The sequence below is a fragment of the Chenopodium album genome, chromosome 6, assembly GCF_948465745.1.
Source record: "Chenopodium album chromosome 6, dcCheAlbu1.1, whole genome shotgun sequence".
NCBI lineage: Eukaryota > Viridiplantae > Streptophyta > Magnoliopsida > Caryophyllales > Amaranthaceae > Chenopodium > Chenopodium album.
In genome coordinates, this window is record NC_137839.1 from 67554272 (window position 1) to 67578612 (window position 24341).

General features: G+C 35.3%; 1 protein-coding gene across 2 annotated transcripts; it reads left to right on the plus strand.

Annotated features, from left to right (window-relative positions):
• The first annotated feature begins 246 nt into the window (after positions 1–246).
• LOC145636186 (wall-associated receptor kinase 5-like) lies at positions 247–5686 on the plus strand. 2 transcript variants are annotated; one of them, XM_081687672.1, is made up of 4 exons: positions 247–1240; positions 1800–1970; positions 3938–5166; positions 5266–5686. In XM_081687672.1, exons 1-3 carry the CDS (start codon positions 337–339, stop codon positions 5134–5136), a joined length of 2274 nt encoding a protein of 757 aa, XP_081543798.1. In that variant the 5' UTR covers positions 247–336; the 3' UTR covers positions 5137–5166; positions 5266–5686. The 2 variants fall into 2 exon arrangements, with proteins under 2 accessions (XP_081543798.1, XP_081543796.1); XM_081687670.1 differs by lacking the exon at positions 5266–5686 and having other exon boundaries at positions 3938–5229.
• Positions 5687–24341: the final 18655 nt, after the last annotated feature.

Sequence of the window (24341 nt, forward strand, 5' to 3'; positions counted from 1 at the left end):
GTAATCTACTCGTATTATAGAGGTCTAAACTTGTGCATACATATGGGGTCCAATTGCATTAGAAATGTCAAAGTAAACTAGTCATACAAAGTTGATTGATTGTACCTTGTAAAGGAGGACCACGATTAACATGTTTGATGGGGTAGATATTTTTATGTTTTTTGTATTATAGGTTGTTGTTAAGTTTGGGAATTCTTTATATAGGCTGAATACTCCTGTGAAAACAAGCCATGCATATATAACAAAACAAAATACTCCGTATTATTCTATCCTGTCTACTGTCGTCTACCCATTAAAAGTATCTAAACTAGCTCCAAAAATTCCATTGTAATAAAGATGGGTTGTTCAAGCTATGCTTTTCTACTCTCTTTGTGCGTGTGTTGGGTGTTGACACCACTCATCACCGGCGAGGAAGTAGTGTCACCCCTTGTAATCGCTCCACACTGTTCTGATAAGTGTGGAAATTTGAGCATTCCTTACCCCTTTGGCATTGAAGAAGGTTGTTACTATAAACCACCAAATAATGAAAGATCATCTTCCTTCAAAATTAAATGTAATCTTTCTGAAACCCCTCAAACACCAATTTTTGGTTCAAGTTTTGAGTTACTTAACATTTCGGTGATAGAAGGAGACATCCGCTCCAAATTTTATGCTTCTTACGATTGTTACAACCAAAGTGGGCGTGTTAATGGTACGTCGCCTTGGTTTAACCTGGTGTCATTTACCTTATCTAGTACTAAAAATACATTAATTGCTATAGGGTGTGACACCTATGCCTGGTTTACTGGTTATAGAGGTGGCAAGAAATATAATACCGGGTGCATGACCATTTGCGCGGAGCCACAAGATGTGGTTGATGAGGAATGCTCCGGTGTTGGTTGTTGTCAAGCTTCTATTCCCAGTGGAGTTAACAACGCCACCGTGGTAGCACATAGTTATTACAACCATAGTTATGTATATAGATTTAACCCATGCAATGCTGCATTTCCAGTGGCAAAAGATGCATTTACATTTAACAAAATATATTTAGGTAAAGATATGGAGTACTACAAACACTTGATGTTACCTGTAGTATTCAATTGGACCATTGGACATGAAAAGTGCTCTGTGGCAAAAGCAAAAAGAAGCTGCTTGTGCAAGGAAAACACATATTGCATTGATCCGGACCACGAATTGGGGTATCGTTGCAACTGCAAAGATGGTTATTCTGGAAATCCTTACCTTCCTCGTGGGTGCACAGGTATTATAAAAATTGTCTATTTCACTTTTTAATTTTTTTGCTACCAATTTACTTGGGAGATTCTGGATATATACCTGTGCTGTATGAACATCATTTAGCATGAGGTATTTTGGTCATTCTCTGAAAAAATTAAATTTTAATGTTAAATTTTGCATACTACTCTGTATTAAAAATATATGTAGTACCATTGAAGCCTTAATGTGGCACTATCAAATATATATTTTGTGTACTATTACGTATTAAAAATTACCAGTGCATGTTAAAAAAAACTCTATTTGTTCTACTAGAATATATATTTCAATGGTACTGTAATTAGATATTTGATAGTCTCATTAAGACAAAAAAAATGACTTACATACCCTGCATCATACATACGGGGTATGTACTTAAGACTTCCCCAATTCACTAACTCAAGACTATATAGTTTATATACAATTTTATAACATCTTGTTGTGAATTAAATCAATCATGACCAAGAAAGAAAAATTTCTTAGCTACAAGTATGTTACTCCAATTTACGTACAATGTATAATGGGTGTTTGGATTTGCATTTCATTAGACATTGACGAGTGCAAGGGAGTGAATGATTGCGAAAAAGCAGAGTATTGTGTCAACACAATCGGAAGTTATTATTGCAAATGTCCAAGGGGGCACCTCGGGAATGGGACCAAAACCGATCCTTGCGTCTCTAACAGAAAGCCGTGGCTCATACCAGTTTTGGCTACTGCAGGTATGGAACATATATATATATATATATATATATATATATATATACTGCTCATAAAAGATTTTGTCCAAAATTTCTTGTTTTATATCTATATTTTAATTTTTTTTTTTAGGAAATTTTGTCAACAATTACCATTTAATTGACCATTTTTTAGAACAACTATCATTTAAAATTTTCTTTTAAAAATACTACCACAGTCACAAAAACTTTGAATAACACTGCCACGTTTAATTTTTCGGCAAAAATTTCCGATTGAGAGAGCCTAGTTTATAAAATTTCAATCAATTGTGGTACTAATAACAAGAGATTTCTATAATCAAACACATTATAAGTCAATTATCTTTAATTTCGCATTATACTTGATTTAATTTCTCAATTAAATCTTAAAATCAGGGTTTATAAGGTCAAAAAATTGAATTAAGAGCTTTACAAAATTGGAGAAGTTGGGGCAATTGAAGTGTATTATCCAATTTAGAGTTAATGTAGAGCAATGTTGTCATTTAATTTGGGTTTTGTAGAGGCAAGTTTTATAAAGTATGTGCCCAAAATGGAGATTCTTGTCGAAAACAATAAATGTGGTAGTACTACTCAAACTTTTTGTATTTTTGTGGTAGTTTTTTCAAAAATAAATTATGGGTCTGTTCTGATTGACTGAACTGAACTGAACTTATTGGAGCTTAACTGAACTGAATTTATTGGAGCTGGTGAATTGAACTGAATATTTTATGAAAGAAGGAAATTAAGATAAGAACTAAATTGAACTAAACTGAAACTTATTGGAGTTGAACTGAACTGAATTTATTGGAGCTGAACTGAACTGGACTGAAAATAAGCAGAAGAGAACAGGCCCTAAATTGTATTTGTTCTCAAAAGTGATCATATAAATGGTAGTTGTTGGCAAAAACTCTTTTTTTTTAAAAAAAAAAAAATCTTTAATTTGTCAATTAAGCACATATGTGATTGATTATAAATTATAAGGTTGATACTCATCTTATGACAACTTTTAGGGTATGTTCTGATTTAGTGAATTGAGATCAAAGTGAACTGAATATCTTATGAGAGAAGTAAATTAAGAGTTGAACTGTTCGATCTTAACTGAACTTATGGAATTAAACTGACTTGAAAATAAGCTAGTTTATAACTCCATTGCTATATGCTCCATAGGTCTTAAATCAGATCAATCAGTCCTCCTCAAACAACTATCACACGGTTTCTTGCTTGTTTATTGATAGGTTCCATTATACCTTAATTCATGTCATGCTTTTTAGGAGTTGATTACCATAGGTAAATGAGCGACTTTAATTTATCAAAATAATTTAAGCAACAAGATTAGAGAAGGGCTAGCTAGGGATTATGTGTATAAATTATTCTGATTAAATTGCTCATTTGAATTGCATAAAAGCTACTCCGTACTTTAAAGTGTGTACCAATAATGTTTGTTGCAATTAAAATGAAGGAAATATAGTATTATATGTAGACAACACAGTGAAGTAAGAAGTGATAAAACCAAATATTTTCTTTACCATACAAGAATAAAGCAAAAGTCAGAAGATAATAAATAAATAAAAAGTTTCAAGACAGATATGACTAGTACAATGACTTAAAAAAAAAAAAAAAAAAGGATATATTTTCTTTCCCTCTCGTATCTCTTACTTTTACCTAAACTATACACCTACTATCACTTTTTAAAGTCTCAACAAATTTCGCTTACTTAATATTTTAACAATTTAAAATCCACTGCATATAATTCAATGTCGCTTAAAGTGTTGCACTTATAATAGAAAAATAAAGTACTAGGTAATCCATAAATATGTGCATTATAATTTTTGTTCTCTTTGCTACTCCATTATTCTACTATACATTGTTGTACAATAATTCTACATATGAGGTTTTTTAAAGCTTTTGTTAATCGTACAACGTATTGCAATTTGCTAATTTTTATTAATGATGTTGGTGGTAAATTATTGTAGGTGTTTGTGGTGGCATCATAATTTTGCTCCTTTGTGGGTTTCTCATGCACTATAAACAAGAGAAAAGAAAAGTCAGAAAAATGCGAGAAAGTTTTTTTCGGCAGAATGGTGGTTTGCTTCTACATGAAAAGCTTTCTGGACGACAAGTTGATATATTGAAGATTTTTACAGTAGAAGATCTTGAAATTGCCTGCGACAATTATAGTGATGAAAACATAATTGGACGAGGCGGTTTTGGAGTTGTTTACAAGGGTATTTTGCCTAATAATCAAATTGTGGCAATAAAAAAATCTCTGAAGGTGGATCCAAATCAAGTTGAGCAATTTATCAATGAAGTTTTTATTCTATCAAAAATCAATAACAGAAATGTGGTCAGGTTACTAGGTTGTTGTCTAGAGAGTGAAGTACCACTATTGGTGTACGAGTTTATCAACAATGGGACATTATATGATCACTTACATGATGTAGTGAAAGCATCCATTCTTAAATGGCATGTGCGTTTGAAGATTGCATCTGAGGTTGCCAATGTGCTATCATATCTACACAATACAATCTTAACCCCGATAATTCATAGAGATATGAAATCGATGAACATACTCTTAGATAAAAGTTACACTGCTAAGGTAACCGATTTTGGAGCTTCAAGATTGAATCCACCGGACCAGAGTCAATTCGCTACAATGGTGCTTGGAACTCAAGGATACTTGGATCCTGAATATTTGCAAACTAGTGAACTAACTGATAAGAGTGATGTTTATAGTTTTGGGGTTGTTTTGGTGGAGCTATTGACAAGAAAAAAGGTAATTTCTAATGATAGGCTCGAAGCCGAGAAATGTCTCGCTATGCATTTCCTCGTCAAGTTAAAAGAAGGTCGTTTGTTTGACATTATTGACATTAACATAATGAGTGAGGGAACAATTGAAGACATACAACAATTGGCTAATCTAGCTAAATGGTGCTTGATGTTGAAAGGAGAGGAAAGGCCTACCATGAAGGAAGTTGCAATGGAAATAGAAACTATAAAAAGAAAGGGATCCCATGATCCCCATCCATGGAACGATGATGGATTAGTTCGAAAAGATTGTGAATCTTTGCTCGTCGAAATTCCAAGATCAGACGAGTACTGTGGTTGTAGCAGTGGCATCGAATCTAATTCGTACGACTCACAGTTGCTTTCCTCTTTGGGAAGTGGTAGGTGATTGCAAGTCTTGTGGATGCCAATTGTATAGGTAAAATATATACTACCTCCGTTAAATGTTATGTGCAACTTTGGGGTATTATTTGTGAGATATAAAATATTTCAAAGTTGCACATAACATTTAACAGAGGTAGTATATTCTAATAAATTGAGTAGTAGTTCATATATGTATTTTTTTTCCACCATACTTGAGCGTATTCAAAGTAAAATATTAAACTATTGGGGTAGAAAATAACATTAATAATAATGCAAAATTATGATTGAGCACAAATTATTATATGTGGCTGGCCACACGGTGTGACTAGCCATCATAGGGATTACTTGGTTGGTGTTTTAGGGGTTACTCGGTTAGTGTTCAGGGGTTATTTTGTTAGTGTTACTATAAGGGTTAATTTGTCAGTGTTATAGGGGTTATTCGATCAGTGTTACAAGGGTTACTTGATCACTGTTTTAGGGGTTACTTTGTTATTTTATAAGTGGTCACATGGTGTGACTACCGCACACAAGATGAGCTAGTGATAGATTCAGTTATTACAATGGCTAAGCTATTTTATTATTACACTCCTTTCGTCTCTTATATTTTGCAACATTTGTTTTTCACAATCTTAAAAAACCATGTTTGACCACTTATTCAATATATATGTCTAACTCAAGTAAAAGAAAAAAAAAAGTTGAACTTTGATATTATAGATTTTTACGATTCTAATCGATTGTAAAAAAAAAGGAAAAACAATTAGTGACGACATAATTTGTTTTAACTTTGAATATTCTGATGGTTCAAAGTTAGCATACCTCTAATCCGTATAATATTCCGATCATAGGGTGCTTATCTTCAGTTTCTTTCTCAATTATGATCAATGGTATTCCTGCTAAACCATTCCTAGCCAGGAAAGATCTTAGACAGGGATACCCTATCTCTCTTTTCCTTTTTGCAATAACAATAGAGTACCTCTTTAGATGTATCTTTGAGTTGCACCAAAACCCTGATTTAAAATATCAACCTAGATGTGAGAAATTGAAGCTAACTCGATTATTTAATGTTTGCTGATGATCTTCTGATGTTCTTTGGTAGATACTGGTTCAGTAACTCTTCTCTTCCAGGCTTTTACCAAGTTCTCTGAAGCTTTAGGGCTTTTTGCTAATCTGGACAAAAGTGAAGTGTATTTTGGAGGTATTCTTGATGATGAGCAAGCTGCTCTTAGATCTTTAATTGGTGTTGAATCTGGTTTTTATCCCTTTTAGATACCTTAGGGTGCCCTTCTCTTCTTAAAAGTTGACTATAGCTCAGTGTAAACCTTTGGTTGACAAGGTGACTGCTAGATGGACAACTAGGCATCTTTCATATGCTAGCAGGCTGTAACTTGTGAAAAGTGTTCCCTTTGGTGTTCAAACCTATTGGGCACAAATTTTGGTCCTTCCTAAAATGATTTTGAAAGAAATTGAATCAAGGTTTAGGGTATTTCACTAGTAGAAAAAAGTAAATGGGAAGCCCCAAAAGGCAAGCGGTTATTGAATTCTGCTTCCAAAAACACCTTAAAAAAAATAAAATAAAAAAATAAAAAAACCAAACTGAAATACGTAAATGGCAAGCGATTTTAAGTGAATCGCTTGCAAAATTGTAAATGGCAAGCGGTTTTTGGTGAATCGCTTGCAAAATTTTAAATGGCAAGCGGTTTGAACATTGAACCGCTTGCCATTTGCTAAAAAAAACCCTAAGAAATTTGAACCCCATCTCACATTCTCATGCGAGCCTCTTCTTTTTTCTCCTCTCTCCTCTCCCCCATTTCCCCTCATTTTCACGCTCTCTCTCCTTTCTTTCCCCTCATTTCTTCTCTCTCCTCTCTCCCCCTCGACCTCCTTCTCTTTATTCTCTCATCTCCTTTCTCAGCCTCCCTTCTCTTTCTTATCTCATCAATGGCGGCGTTTTTGAAGCTAATTTTGCTAGGTTTTTTATATGAATGTTTTATCCTCTTTAATCCAATCTCTATTTTTTTCTGGGGTTGTTTTGGGATTTTTGATATGAATGTGGGTTTTTCTGGATTTTATTTGATTTATTTATTCACTTTTTATCCCCAAATTAATCGACTTTCATGGTCTTTCCTTTCTCACGCCTCACCACAACAACAACGAGCGACGAGAATGAAGAAGGCGTTAGGGTTCAGTGCTTCTCAAGTCAAATCTCGCTTTAATTTCCGGTATTTCGTTGAATTTTTAGCTAATTTTTTAGTTAATTTAAAATCTGAAATTATTTTCCGGTATTTCAAGCTAATTTTCCAGTATTTCGTTGTTTTTAATTTAAGATTGTTGAGGTTTGGTGAGTCCGACTCACCGCGGAAACAAACCCAAAAACAAGACCGTACTCGCAATAAATAAAACCATAAACATGATAAAATTAATCACAAGATTAAGATAAAACGATAGCGTGCTTTGCCCGACCGCTTGGGCTCTTACTTGAAAGCTAGCTTCGAAATTACGAAGCCTCCGACGATAATCCACCCGCAACAACGATCACCGACAAGGTCCAATGTCTTGGGATTAGCAAGACCCGACCGATAAACCCAAGTAATTGAGGTCAAAGGCTTTCACTAAATGTGATACCTTTTCCAACTCTTGAGTTCAAGGGTTTTCACTTACTTGTGATCCCTTTCCAACTCTTACTCAAGCAGCATTTTCAATGCCCTTACTTTGGTATTTATAGGAAATGATGAGAGTATGCTTGTCTCTCCCACCAATGTGGGATAGTGAGATTTTCAAATTTTATTTTAAAGGTAAAATAAAGTTATTTAAGCAAGCTAGTAATAAAATCAACAAGTGTTAACTATTCATGAGAGAGTAAGTGAGCACCACTTGGAGAGGGGGGGACCAAACTTGCTCATCACTCTCTCCCTCTCCATGAACCACATGTCCTCCCTTTCAAGGCTCCCATTTACTCCTCCCTTGCACACGGCCCAGCTACCCGCGCACTCGACCCAACTACCCGCACCATAGAGTTGCGGGCTACTGCTGCTTGCGGCTAGCAAGTTGCGCACTCCAAGTGCGGGCTGCTGCTGCTTGCGGCTAGCATGTCGCGCACTCCGAGTGCGGGATGCTACTGCTTGCTGCCCCTAGGTGCCAAGGCTGGCCCTTGGCAGCTAGAAATGGTGCGCTAGCACGCACCAGCCAACCTAGGCTCGGCTTGGTGCGCATGCTAGCCACCATGCTATGCTTTATGCCCCTAGCACTCGGATTGCTCGGGGCACTCCGATGCTATGGGTATTTTGGGAAATATGTTTATTTATTACTATTTGCGCGTCTCGTCTTTTCTTATTTTTAACTCGACTTCCGACGCTCGGTTTTGACGCTCTAAGCTTGAATTTCCAACATCTAAATAAATATTACTCGGTCGACTCATTAATTCCTTTCGAATTAATTCGTCGCTTCGGCTCGTTGATTTCTTGGTTGTGACCCGAAGGGTACAGTCGAGATTAAGATGTAATATTAATTATGCATTAATATTACCGATTGGAAGCGGCCTCCACCCAGGCATTCTGATCACTTGACCTTACTGAATATATTAGCTTTCTAATTAATAATTCTAAAGACATTATCAGAATAATACACTTGTTCAAAGGACACTATTCCTTTCAATCTCCCACTTGTTCTTCCGGACAAGTGTGCTTTTAGTGTATAGCCCTTTTCCTATGTCGCTTAATGCCTCTTCATGACTATAACATAAGATTAATTTGTCATCCTTATAACGTCCAGAAGTGTTTCTCGATTCCGAGTCCGACTGTCAATAAACAAATGATCTAAAATCCATCCGAGCACGGCCATGCATTTTTACAATCTCGCTCTACGAGAGGCCTTGTAAACAACAAAGACATCTTCCCTATTTTTGTAGGGGGACATTTCCAGTCTTGAATGTAGCTTCTCTTAATAAAAGGACCTAGCCGCCCGAGTGATGCCGTTATAATCCCTTATTACGGCAAACTTTTGACAATCATTAAAGTGGACTAGTACTCAAACAAGAAAGCTCACAATACTCATGGTCGAGGGAAAAGGTTCCAATAGCAATAATGAGAAATATACTTATGACGATTGTTTAATCTCTTAAAGTATTCTCCTAGGTCGATCCAGTACGCTTCTAAACCAATACCTGTGCAAATGATTCATGACGATCATGTCCTTGTAGCACAAGAAACAGTGCTATAAATAAAACTACACACTACTCTCAACTGGTCCTTAATCGTCCATAGTTTAAATGACCTCGATTAGGGATAATTTTTTATTATATATTCAACGTTTACTTAATAGGTGTTTCCTTACCAAGACTGGTCTTGATACCCTATTTTGAATATTCCAAGAATCGAATGGACTCATTATTTAATTCTAAACCACAATTAAATAGTGAACGGAGTGATTTAAATCGCATGAAAAATTTAATTACTCCAAAAACTGAATGGTTCATCATAGTGCTTAACATTAAAATTGTCCAAAGTTAACTAAAACACTAAAATAAGGAAATCAAAGCCAATCTTTAATGTGCCTGATTCCCATTGCCTCAACGTGCTTGTTGTGCTTTACTTGAGGCAAAGGTTTAGTTAGTGGATTGGCTACATTTTCATCCATTCCAACTTTAAAAATTCTGATTTCACCTTCTGATTTCCATTCTCGAATCATGTGAAACCGCCGCTTGACATGTTTGACCTTCTGATGTTCTTTTGGCTCCCTAGCCTGAGCAATAGCTCTATTGCTGTCACAATAGAGGTCTTTTGGTCCCTCGATGGAGGGTACAACACCAAGTTCACCAATGAACTTGCGAATCCAAACTGCCTCCTTAGCTACCTCAGATGCTGCCAAGTATTTGGCTTCAGTTTTAGAATCTGCCTTTGTGCTTTGCTTAGCACTCTTCCAACTAAACGTTCCTCTATTGAGACATAATATGTACCCAGATTGTGACTTGAAGCCGTCTTTTTCTGTCTGGAAGCTTGCGTCGGTATAACCTTCAACAACTAATTCATCTCTGCCACCATAGACCAGGAATTTATCCTTGTTCCTTTTTAGGTACTTTAGGATATTTTTTGCCGTAGTCCAGTGCGCCTCTCCTGGATCTGATTGGTATTGGCTCGTAGCGCTCAAGGCATACGACACATCTAGCCTAGTACATATCATGACATACATGATCGATCCAATAAGCGAAGCATATGGAACCTGATTCATCCTTTCCCGCTCATCAGGTGTCTTTGGACACTCCTTCTTGCTTAGTGTTATGCCATGTTGATGAGTGACATTTGTGTCACTCTTAGGGTTAGTGTTTAGGTTATTTTCATGCTTGTTTTCTCGTATTTCCCTTTTATTCTCTTGTTTTCTCTTTAATAGCGTTTCTTGTTTATTTCATTATTTTGGCACGTTTTAGTTCTTTTCATGATTTTATTAGTTTTAAGTTTATTTTGTTATTTTACTTTATTTTATTTACTTGTATAGTTTTATATTTTTATTAGTTCTAATTTATTTCTCTTATTTTATATTTTATTTCATTTATTTCCTTTTTATTTATTTTATTTTATTTATCCCAATTCCTTCCTTCGGTTTTGTGTGTAGGGGTTCGGGATTCATGTCAAGTGAGTTCAGGTTCTAATTTGAGTCAAACGCCAAATGCCCATTTCACAAGCATGCTGCCAACTTATCCTCAACCACACTTCACCTTATCCTTCACCATTACAACACCCAATTATCCCCTGTAATAAACTTGCCACCACAATCCCAAATCGACCACCGCAGCCACTCAATTCCAGCCTCCCCTGCAGCCCACGCAATTAGCAGCGACAACCCACTCAACATTCCAACCGCACCTCACCTTCACCTCTGCCTCCACTCACCACCGAAACCACAGAGAAGCCCCTGTACTTCTCTCACGCATCTAGCAGCCCTGCTCCACCTTCCACCACCCACCAAAATCACCATCAAACGCACCCACCTATCACAGCCACAACAACACCCGCATCTCAACAACCACCCAGCCACCGCACAGCAACACCGCAAGCAGCCCGCATCAGCTCACAACTCTACCTTACAGCCGTATTCAACCAACACCCACTTCACCTCCAACCCAACGTCAATTACAGCAGCTCCACCTCTCAATTCCCTGCAGCCGCAACTCCCCTATTCTAACCAGCCACCATCAATCTCCGCGCCTGCCGCAATTCGGCCCCTCAATTAAGCAAATATCAGAGTAAATTCCAATTTTAATCAAGTTCGGGCAAACCGCATAGGAGTTCGATCGAAATGCCAAAAAGTGTCAAAAGAGTCAGAAACTTTCAATGTTTTCTTATTTGAAGAGGAGCGGCCTAACACACCCATGGTTCAACCGAACCAACCCCGTAGTTCGGTCGAACCTACCCGAGGTTCGATTGAACTATTTCACGAGCTCTGCTCGTGATTATTTATGAAGATAAACGGCCTTGATTTGATGTATAATGATTGAAGATGATGATCAGAGGTTGTGATTGAAGATTACTATTGTTGATGATGGTTGATGAAGGAAATCAGACGGTGTGATGGTGATGTGCTTCAACGGAGTTCAGAGCATCCAAAAATAGAAGAAGATAAAGTTGGGTCTGGTGGTTTTAGGTGGAAATTTTGGGTTTTGTTATTTTTAATTTCTTTTTCCTTTTATTTTTCTTTCTTTAGTTTTCTTTTGTTTATTTTTATTTTCTTTTTTTTAGTTTTACTTATTTTATTTCCCTTTCTTTTATTTAGTCTATTTTTCCTAGCTTTGTATAAATACCCATTTTTTTTGGGGTAATTTGATATATTCCATAATTATTATTATATTTTCTTAATTAGTTTTAGGAGAGCTTCTCTCTCTAGGTTTAGGTTAGGATTAGAGTAGTTTAGAAAGAGAAAGTGAGGGTTTCACCATTGTTGAGCTTGGATTTTGAAGAAGAAGATTGATCATCTTGTTTGTAGACTTTCATCTCAATCAATGAGAATCTCTAACTCTATCTCCTTTATTTTATTTGCTTTATTTTGATTATTGTTTTAGTTGTTATTATTGCTTGTTAATCATGTTGATTCTTGATTATTTATTAATTAATCTTGTTATTGTCATGATTAGTGAGTAATTTCCCCATTAAGGGGATGGTTGTGGTGTAGTTGGACCTTGAGCATGTTCTAGGGTTTGGAATTGATTTATTTGTGATTAAAGTCTTTATATGTTTGATATTATTCAATCTACTTGCAAAATACATGTTTCTAGTTGATTGGGAGTGAATCTTTGCTAACATGAAACGGAAGTTGACTTAGCTAAGTTCATTTGTATCGATCGTTATTTGATAGCACCTCCTAGTATATGGTTCTAATGTGGAAGCATAGAGGCTATGTTAGGAGAAGCCAATTGACCCCGAAAGGCGGCTAGATTCGATCCTTTATATCGATATTCATGCATGTTTAGTTCATGATTAATTCAACTTCTATGTCTTTGTTTATGTTCAAGTGAATGCTATACCTAAACCATTTCCCTTAGTGCTTTATTTATTGTTTTAGAATCTTTAGATTTTAGTTTACTTACCTCCTATTCTGGACTAGCTTAGTTGTTGATAACATTTGGTAGTGTTTACTCGTTCCCTGTGGTTCGGCCCCTATGCTTGCCTTATACTCGTATTAGGTTTGTTTAGGTTGTATAAATTGTATTTGATCTAGGGATAGACATTTGATGACGCATTTATTCCCTTGTCAAATTGGATAGACATTTGATGACGCATTTATTCACTTGTCAAATTGGTGTTGTTGCTGGGGAACGGCTTCCATTACCGTTGTGCTTATCTTATTGAGACTAGTCCATTGTGTATAATTTTCTTTTGGTTTGTTTTTATTCTTGTCTTTCTTTTTGTTTGTGTATATATCTTTAGCTTTCTTGTTTGGTTTCTTGTTGTTTGTCTTCATTGAGTCATGGATCAATTTGTCCAAAATGAGATGTCTTGTTCCTCTTTGCCTCAATTTGAATATGAACCCTTTTGGGTCTACTTTAATAGGTTTGAAGACTTCTCTAATCTCCATGGTTGTTCCTTGTGGGAGGCTTGTGGAGTCATTTATTGGGGTTTAAATGAGTATACTAGAGGGTTGATTGAAAAATGTGTAATGGTGAATTTCGAGCCAAATTTTCGGATGAGGCTTGGGATTTCCATATGTGGTTTGCTAGGGGTAGTTATGAACAAGATACTTATGCAAATTGTGATGATTATTCTAATTCTTGCATGATTTCTAATGATGAATCTTTTTTTCCCCAAGATGAACCCATAATACATGATGCCAATCTCTCTCCCTTGTATGCTAATTGTGATGAGATGCATCCCAATGTTGATAATGTTCACGCTTTTTCTCAATATTCTTCAAATGTTCGCATGGATATTAATGATGCTCCTCATACCCCTAATCCTCACTTGCTTGATCTTCCCTTTACCTCTTCTTGTTCTAGTATGATTCCAAATGAGTTTCCCTATGTATCTAGAGAATATTTTTGTGAGGGTGATTCAATGGGACATAGAGAGGAAGGAGAGTTGATGGAGAAGCTTAACGAGTTGATGAGAAGGGAAATGATGATAAAGAGAAAGGAAGAACAGTTGAACAAGGAGATAAAAGCTAGGATGGAGGCGCTTAAAAGCCAAATTTCCCACCTAGCTCAATCACAAATAAATGCCCTTCCTTCTTCTCGCCCCTCCCATATGGGTAAACCTAATTGGGCTTTTGAGTGCATGGTTGAGGATGATTATGATGATGATTTTGAAAGCAATAGAGGGTGTATGGAAGATACTACATTTGATGAAATTTTGAAAACCACCCCCTTTATCCAACTTGAACCTCAACACTCTTTGCAACCCATTGAAGATCCCATTTTGGTGGAACTAAAAACTAATTTGAGGTTGTTATGAGAAAAGATGGGTTTTGGTGATGATGAGATACTAAATTTTGATCATGTTAATGTGGGGAATATTGAGAATGAAAACCATGCTCTTGTTGAGAGTGAAGAATCCCAATTGGTGGTTGAGGACATTTTTAAACTCTTTGAAGTTAGTGAAGATGTGTTAGAAGGGAATTCTTTGGAGGAAAAGACTTGTGTTTCAATGCAAGGTGGTGTGATTGAAGTTGTGAGTGTGGTACCCATTCCAAGTTTTTAAACCTACACCCAATTTTCTAGGAAGCTTACCAACATTCCTTCTTGTCCCATCTCACTTCCATATATCCTCAAAGTTCCACCAATTGAGGGGCCCCTAATCTCTTTAGCTCCCCATTATACCTCTTTTGAACTCAATGATGTGATTACACCTCCAAAAATGCAACAAAATGAGTTTGTTCCTCCCTTTTCTCTTCCTAATGCTAGTTTTGATTTTTCTAATTCTTATTTTATTGATTTTTCTTTTGATTCTTTTACTTTTTCTTTTCTCCCTTCTCCCAAGCATAAAGTCTCCTTGTAATTTATGTTTGCTTGTTATATGAGCATCGTGTATACTCTATTTCTTGATATGTTTGCCGGTGCATATGACAAGCTTTTGCGTTCTTTGTCGGGTTATTTACTAGATTGGTCTTGCTTGGACATTAAGCAAGACTTTATTGGGAAGTAATCCATGTTTTATTGCTTTCATTTTCTTTTCTTTTTAGAATAGATTTTCTCTCATGGAAATGTTTGTGTGCCTTTTGCTAGGTACATGAATTGATATACTTTGGTGCATTGGTTTGGATCAAGAATCAAGGAAGATTGACACCACAATTGCTATTATACGGAAGGCGAGATTCGATTCTAGAGGAATTTAGTTTTGAAAGGTTTATTTGGGTCATTTGCGGGTATTTACACCCACCTAATATCTGGTAATATCTTTCCTTGCTCTTTCTCTAATGGTTGATGCCTTGTTGGACATGTATTGGTTTGTTGGTTTGATCTCTTCTTTTTCCCCTCCTATGGATTATTTGGTCTATGTTTGAGCATGTTGCCTCATTCAAGCTTGGGGGAGGGTATTCTATCATGTTTGGTGGGATGTTGATTCTTATATGCCATGCTAATGAGTATTTGCATTTCCACGTTTTTCTTGATTTTGAAAAATCCAAAAAGATTTTTGTTTACTTCAAGGCAAGTTTAGCAAAAATGTGTTTTGTTTGTTCTTATTTTGGGCATTATATCTTTTGGATTTGTATACTTTTGAATGTCTTCCTTCCTAAGTGGTAAATGTGTGCACGATTTGAGAATGTCATTGGTTGACTCTAGGACACTATATGCTAATGTAGCCGGGTTAAAAACTTTTAGGAAACCATGAAGCCTTAGTTCACGGGTATGTGGTAAGATGGTGTTTCTCTCTATAGTGGATTTGGCACCCTTGGTGTTTTCTTAATTATAATCCCTTGTGAGGTAACATTGTTCTAGCCTTCATCACTTTGTTGAGTGGCGCATTTGGATCCTTAGCTATGCATATCTTAATCCTTGTTTTGACTTATAGCTCCCAAGATCGTGACCGAAGCACTCTAGGGAAGGAAAAGGGCACCCTTTCTCATTTTTCTTTATTTTCTTTTTGTTTTGTTACAGATTTGATTTTCTATTTTGTATCCACCTACTTGCTAACCAATTTGAGCCTTATGTTTCCCGCTCTTGTTTAAACCACGTTACAAACCTAATGGCCTATGTTTACCAACCCTTTTAGTTAGTGAAGCATTGGCATGTGAGGTTTGAGTATTGAGAATGTTGATCATAAACAAGTACTTTCCATAGTTAAAAAAAAAAAAAAAAAAAAAAAAAAAAAAAAAAAAGAGGCAAGGACATCGAATAAAAGTTTCAAAAAAAAAAGAAAGAAAAAAAATGGAAAAGAGACAAAAACAACAAAAAACATATTAGTTGGTTTCGTTTTCTTCCCTAGTTTAAGCATTGAGGACAGTGCTTTGTTCAAGCTTGGGGGGGATGGTTCCTTCGTTTAGTATATATTGTGTGTTGGTGTTGAATAAGCTTGGGGGAGTGGCATTATTGGTATTTTTGTTTGATATTTAGTGACTTCTTGAGTTGTTTTTGAGTGTCGGTCGCACTTTTTGCTTCACTTAGGAAATATCACAAAATTTCAAATTTTTACCCCGCCTTAACCCTTAGCCTTACGTTACAACCAATAAAAAGACCCTTAGACTCTAGTGGGTTAGGTCAAAATAACGGTGGAGGGAGATAGACTTCAAACCTATGGAAAGAGTGTGCATAGTTGAGACGTTGGGATTACCTTCTCAAAGTTTTTCATTTCTTCATCTTTTTCTGATTCCTTTGAGGAATCTTGAGAAACTAGCTTAAGGGTTGATTTGAAGCTAGTGGAGAGAACGTGGCCCGATTGGATGTGGCTATGATGGATTGAGTCCTAAGTAGTTCTCTATGCTTAGCATGTGTTATGTTTCAATCAACCGTTGACATCTTGGAACGTGCATACATTTGTCCATTTAGAAAGGTTTGCATTCATTAGTACTTGTCCCTATCTCTTGTCCATATATGAACTTGTGTTTTTCCTTTTCTTTTCATGTTTTTTTTTCTTTTCCTTTTGTTTCCTTGCCTTGGTTTTTGTCAAGAGTTGTGGGTTAAGCTCTTAGGAAACCCTCACGAGAGCATCACTCGTCCTCTAGGGCAATCTAGGGGTTTAAATGGCTTGTCTTTAGTTGCTAAAATTGACCGTGATTCCTACGAAAGTGAGTTAGTGTATATTCCCATCTTCTCTAGTTCTTCTTGTTTCTTTCATTGCTTGAATAATGTCATCATCTTTCCTTGGGTTTAATTTAACTTTGCTCGAGGACGAGCAAAGGTTTAGCTTGGGAGAATTTGATGAGTGACATTTATGTCACTCCTAGGGGTAGTGTTTAGGTTATTTTCATGCTTGTTTTCTCGTATTTTTTCCTTTTATTCTCTTGTTTTCTCTTTAATAACGTTTCTTGTTTATTTCATTATTTTGGCACGTTTTAGTTCTTTTCATGATTTTATTAGTTTTAAGTTTATTTTGTTATTTTATTTTATTTTGTTTACTTGTATAGTTTTATATTTTTATTAGTTTTAGTTTATTTCTCTTATTTTCTATTTTATTTTATTTATTTCCATTTTATTTATTTTATTTTATTTATCCCAATTCCTTCCTTCGGTTTTGTGTGTAGGGGTTCGGGATTCATGTCAAGTGAGTTCGGGTTCCAATTTGAGTCAAACACCAAATGTCCATTTCACAAGCATGCTGCCAGCTTATCCTCCACTATGTAATTTGTCAACCCGAACCTGACCTGAAGTTAAATGGGGTGGGTTAAGGTTGGAAACCTCAGCCCGAAACCAACCCGCCTAAACCTGTTTAATTAAATGGGTCAATTTCAAGTCGGGTCAACCTTAACCTAACCCGCCTAAACTTGTTTACCAGCCTTAATTTTTCACCCTAATTTTTAAATATGGGCCAGGCCCAAATCATCTAATGACAAAAGGAAAAACCCTACTCTTTCTTACTAAGCTAGCACGCTACTTCCTCTCTTTCATTCATCATTCATTCTCTTTCTCTCTTCTCTCTCTTTCCTCTCTCTTCTCTTCTTCTTTTTCCATGAAAATTTTTGATTGAAGCTCGAGAATCTTCATCTCAACATTCTCAAACGTAATTTACTAGTTAACTCATTTTCTTTACTTATTTTTGCTTTGTTTTTATGCATTTTAATTCTCAATTTCATCTCAACATTGGTTTTGTTTTTATGCGTTATTGTGTTTACTTGTTTGTGATTTAAGTTCTTCAATTTACTTCTTTTAATCTGATTTAAGTTTGTTTGTATGAGTGTGTTTTGTTTTCATGAGTTTATGAGTTCATCATCTTATATTGATTTTATTTGATTTTTTCATGCAATTTTAAGTTTGCTTATGAGTGAGATTATGCGGTTTTATGTCTGATTATGAGTAAAGAAGTAGGTAATGGCAATGGTACCTCCTTTTAGCATCACCCTTGGGCAACATAAATGCGTTTAATGGCTTATGCTACTATTGAACCACCCATAGAATCTAATGATTTGTGAGTGAAAGAGGTTTGGGATAGTAATATTAGGGTTGTGTAGAGTGCGGTCTAAACCGCACCAAACCGAAATTTGGCAATTTGGTGCAGTTTGTGGTTTGAAAATTGCATGGCAATTTTCAAATTTGACCAAACCGCGATTTTGCGGTTTCAAAAAATTTCAAACCAACCCGTACCGCAAACAGCAATGTAATGCGGTTTGCGGTTTAGACCATAACCGTAAAATCAATGTTATAATATATATTTTTATAAACAAATATAAAAATAAAAGATCCTAAAAAATTTTAGGGTTACTAATTTTATTTTGCAATACCTAGTAGCCATCTAGCTGACATCTTTCATCTCTAATTCTCATCTATCCCTCCTCTCCCTCATTTTTCTTCCTCTCTGTATCAATTTGAAAATTTATACTTCTCGTTCTCCTTCAAATATTAATTTTTTAAGAGATTAAGACCATTGAAATTCAAACAATTGTAGGCATCGTTCAAAATGCACCTACGTTAAGCATGTGTGAATATGCTTGGCACTCTTAGGAAGTGGGAATTAACATATACGATTAGGGACAACGATTATGGACAAGGAAAGTAGGGAGCGGCCAACAAGTTTTTAAGGAACTTGTAAACCGTTCACGGATCATTTAAGGCAACCACGAATAAAGGGACAATGATAGGCAACAACGATTGACCCGTGAAGGTTACACCCCATTCATAATCCATGAGATTACTAACTCCATATGGTTCGGAACCACGAAAGGAGGATCAGGGATGATGGTATGAAGTGAGTCATGAAGTCACATTCTCTCGTATTGGCCTCTACTCGATTCTTATAGTGAAAAGTATTTCTGCAATCTCAAAGGCACACAAACAAAGATTCAATTCGCTCCAAACTATTATTATACCAAATTGGTTGAACATTAATGCAACACATAATTCTAACATATTTGTGATCACTTTATTAAACAACAAGATAAAAAGAAACCTAAACCGGTTGTCCAAATTATCTTATTAGGCGTGATTATCAATTACATATTCCCTTTACACATGCAATATGGTGATCAATAATTACATAAGAATAAACATTAATATTGGAAGCAATTTATTAATAAATTGTTAGTCAAATCAAATATAAATTAACCTAATCATGATACTAGCAATATAGAAATAAAATAAGTAATTAACATAATTAATTACTCACATTACGCGCGTTCCTTAAAATTGCTACATCATGAATAAATTTTTAGTAACTTCAATAAAAATCTAAACCAAATTGAAATTAAATTAAATTAAAAGTAGAGTTGATTTAATCCAAACCCTTAGTTAATTATATCTTTTACGCCTTGGTTTAAGGACAGAACCTCGGGTTAAGTATGGACTCCTTAAAGTTCTTAAGGAAAGAATGGGGAAGAATATGGAGGCTAGTGTTTAGGCTAAAGAGGGAGAAGAGAATGATTCTGTGTAGAGAGAGAGAGAATGATTTTTGGTGCCCCCAAACTGTAGAAATCAAGTTTGTAATTATAGAAGAGACGAATAGGGGGATGCACGAAACCCTAGAAGAGATAGAGCCGTAGAAAAACCCTAATGTGGGCACCGTGACACGGTCAAGTCCACCGTGGCACGGTACACAATGTCGTGTCGCGGTGTGCACTCTGCCCAAATCACGTCCAGATTCATAAGCGCGTGAGAAAACACGGAAAAAATGGAAAAAGAACCGTGACACGTTGAAAATTACTATTTCACGGCACCAGGCACCGTGCCACGTAAGATTTTTCCGCGACGCGGCGTTTTTACTCTGTGCGCGGTAATTCCAGTTTTTTACGCGGTTTTAAAACTATGATAACTTTTGATCCGCAACTTAGAATAAGGCATATAATATATTGTTGGAAATTTATCAAGTCTACTTTCCAACCCAATTAAAATCAGGTCAGAATCATTTGTAGTTTTATTATATGGCCGTTTTAGTGAAAGGGTGTCGGTTTTGGGCCGATTTTAGTACTTTGCTCATATCTTCTTCGTTTTAAATCGGAATTGGTCGTATGATATATTGTTGGAAATCTTTTTAAAAGTAATATCCAACCAAATAATAATTGGATCAAAATTATAGGGCCAAAAAATCAATTTCTCTCAGTTTTGTGATGTGGACACGAAAAGTGAAAAGTAAGTTTTGTTTTAGGGAAATGAGCTAGGAATTGGATTGGTTTATGAAATTGTAGACACCCATTTGTGTCTCCCCAAAACCAAACCCAGTGATGAGTGCCTTTCACGTTGAATCATAATCGAATGAAACGAAAGTGTGGAAAGGTCTAGTGTTGCGGAAAGTTTTATTTCTTTTCTCTTCTCTCTGTTTTTGAAAACTTTATTTTAAGAAAATAGCCAATCCAGTTTGGTTGGTCCATGATATGGGTCCAATAGTGGTGTAGTTGGATGGGGCTTGCAAAGACCTTTCTAACGATATATTATAAGCCCAATTCCGATGAATATTGAGGAAGTTATGGCCAATTTACTAAACTGGGCCCGGTTTGAGCTTTAAGTACGGCCCAATGATCTAGGGGAGGGCCTAATATGATTTATCATTCCTAATGCAATTAGGAATGGTTTTAGTCTTCTAGAAAATTCTAGAAGGTTCTTATCATTCTTAATTCAATTAGGACTCTTCAGAGTTTTAATTAGATCAAATAGCATTTTCGACTGAAATTATATTATTTTATCTTCTAGTACGGTAAAATTATCAGATTTTCGAAAACGCGTTGAATTCCGAATTGGCGTCCAACCCCAGGCCTTGGCGCCTGGCGCTAGCCACTGGTCTTGGCGCCAATGAGCCAGGGCTGGCGCCAATGTGTTTTTGTGGTCTTCAGACTCTGTTTTGATAAATTATCTTTTTTTGGATGATTTTCTCTATAAATATCGTATCAAAAACTCCGTTTTCATTCATCAACAAGCATCAATTATCATCTACACCGATCGTTCACCAATTCTTTTCATTCTCAAGCTAACATTAATTCTTTAGTATTCTTTTCTAACTTTGCTTTTTTAATACAAAATTCCGCATTCGCAAGATCTAGAAACACCTAGCCATATTCGAAGTTGCCTTCGCCCTAGACGTGAAAGGTTTTAATTTCTGAGGGTTTGGTCCCAAATCTCTATTTCAATTATTTAATTTAATTGCTTTGATTATTATTTTCCTTGAAGTTACTAACGCGTGTATTTTGTTATTAGAAAGAGGTACGAGGCATCCAAGTAAGTACTTTAATTGATTAATTGATATTATGATGTAGATATCATGTCTACATTGTTGTTATGATATTCCTAGTGTCATGTCTAGGGTATTTTTAATATTAAATATGATTCCTGTGATGCTTCCTATTTTCTTCCTAATATTTATGATTGTTAGTATCATGCTAGGGTTTGTTATTAATCATGTTAGTATCATGCCTAGGATCTTGCTATGCTTTAACATGAATATGATTATGATAATAATTGTTATAATTTTATGATTATTGATGATGATTATTATTGATTATGATTATTGATATTATTATTATTCATGATATTGATTATTTATTATGTTTCTTGATATTTATTTATTGCTTGATCACCTTTTATTGCATGTTAAAGGGAATTGGTATTTGCAATCACGCTTAATAAGATAATTAATAATCTTGTTTAGGGTTAATTGTGATTATAATTTCAAGTGATCGCCAATAATAGTTTATTTGTGCATTAAATTCAACCAACATAGATTAAACAGGTTTAGGGTTAAACCTATTGATTGTATGTTAATCAGAAAGCGCACATGAATACGAGCAGAATAAAGTAGAGGCCTATTATTAGGGCAGGTTCAATCTCTTTTAGGTTGGATTTGTACCATCATCCCCGAACCCTTATTTGGTTCATGACCTTATGGAGTTGACGATCTCTTGGATCGTTAAGGGGTGTAACCTTCACCTCGTGACGATTTACAAGTTCCTTAAAAACTTGTTGGCGACTCTTTTGCTCTATCTTCTTCCCTTTTGGACGCCACCGTACTTTAGTGTATGATCACAGTAGGGTTCGAGCTAGTGGGATTTTAAAGGCTTGAAACTATTCCCTACAGAAATGTATTGAATAGAAATATGGATTAAGCACTCTAAAGGTTAAATACTCAACCCGACCAATAATTGCGGCGAAATGTTGTTCATCATCGGGTTTGGGGAGACATTTTTAGGTGTCTACAACAATCGACCACCACATACAACGTAATTGCTAATTGCTCGCCTCCACTACAAGATTCACGAAGAAATTTTAATTAACTAGTACTTTTTTAGAAAATTTAAATCTTGTTTAGAAATCTATCATATTCATGTGTAAATCTTGTGTTTTACATGATCAATTTGTTATAAGTGTTCGCTTTATACATAGTATCAAGTTTTTTTTTTTATTTTTTTTTTATTTATAACTTCTCAAATTTACAAGTCACAATTAAATTTTATGTAAGTAATTTGTGTATAGTCTCTTTAATTATAAATTTTGTGCAACTAATTAATTTAATTTTTTTGGTCTAGTTTGTTCATCTCATACAACGGAGTCGAGTACAGGGTCTTGAAAAGTAAGTTATTACTTCCTCAATTTATTAGCATTTTTCTACAATATTAAATCATGTTTAATGATTTTGCTTCCAAGTTATTTATTTTTAATATTTTGACATCTAGATGTCTAGTGCAGAAGGTAGTCCAAGTTCTGTGGAGACTCCCCTTACTGAAGATGATAATGAGGAAGGATTTCTTGAGAAAGAGGATATGCCACAACCTAAACAAAAGAGAAAGGCTACTAAACAAAGGTCAGACATATGGGATCACTTCATCAAATACACTAAACATGGGCAAGGAAAGTGTAAGTGCAAATATTGTGGTATGTCTTACAAATGTGTACCTAAAGGTAATGGCACAAGTATTTATAGATCACACTTGAAGAAATGTTTAAAAAATCCAAACAACATACATACTGATCCAGGGCCTAAGCAAACTCAATTATCTTTCCAATCTTCTATAAATGAAGATAAAGAGCTTGAGGGAAATGTGAAAAATTGGATTTTTAATTATGATAAGTGTAGAAAAGCACTAGCTTATATGATAATTGTAGATGAGCTGCCATTTAGATTTGTTGAAGGGCAAGGATTTAAATACTTTTGCTCACAGTTGTCGAACAAATTTCATGCGCCTTCAAGATTTACTGTTTCTAGGGATTGCTATGAGTTATTTATGGATGAAAGATTAAAATTGAAGATTTTTTTAAAGACCGATTGTAGAAGAGTATGTCTTACAACTAACACATGGACTTCCTTGAAAAAAATCAATTATATGTGTCTAACTGCCCACTTTATTGATAATGACTGAAACTAAGCAAAAGAATATTAAATTTTTGTCAAATATCAAGTCATAAAGGGGAAGTAATTGGTAAGGCAATTGAGAAATGCTTGCTTGCATGGGGTATTGAAAATGTCATGACTATTACAGTTCATAACGCAAGCTCTAACGATACAGCTATTCTTTATTTGAAAAAAAAGAATAAACAATTGGGGGACAAGTGTTTTGAGAGGAGAACTTTTTCCATGTACGATGGATTGCTCACATAATGAATTTGGTTGTGAATGATGGTTTAAAAATGGTGAATGATTCTGTACATTGTGTTCAAAATGCAATAAGGTTTGTTAGGTCATCTTGCAATAGAGTTGAAAGGTTTAAAAAATGTGTCATGGAAAAGAAAATTTCAACTCAAAGTATGTTGTGTCTTGATGTTCCAACTCGGTGAAATTCGACTTATTTGATGTTAGACACTGTTGTGAAATATGTAAATGCTTTTGAGAGATATTATGATGAAGACCCACATTATAATGATGATTTATGGGATATGGATGGTTATGGAAAGGGGTTAGGGAAACCTAGGTCGGATGATTGGGATCATGTTCAGAACCTATAATATTGTTGAAAGTTTTTTATAATTTGACTATTCGTGTTTCTGGCTCATTATATGTGACTTCTAATGCTTATTTTCATGAGGTTTCTTATGTGGATTGTCTTTTAAAGGAATGGTGTGCTAGTTCAGATGATAATTTTAAGAATATGGCTATGAAAATGAAAGAAAAGTGTGAAAAATATTGGGGTGATCCTAAAAAGCTGAATGTAATGCTGTTTATCTCTACTATACTTAATCCTCGT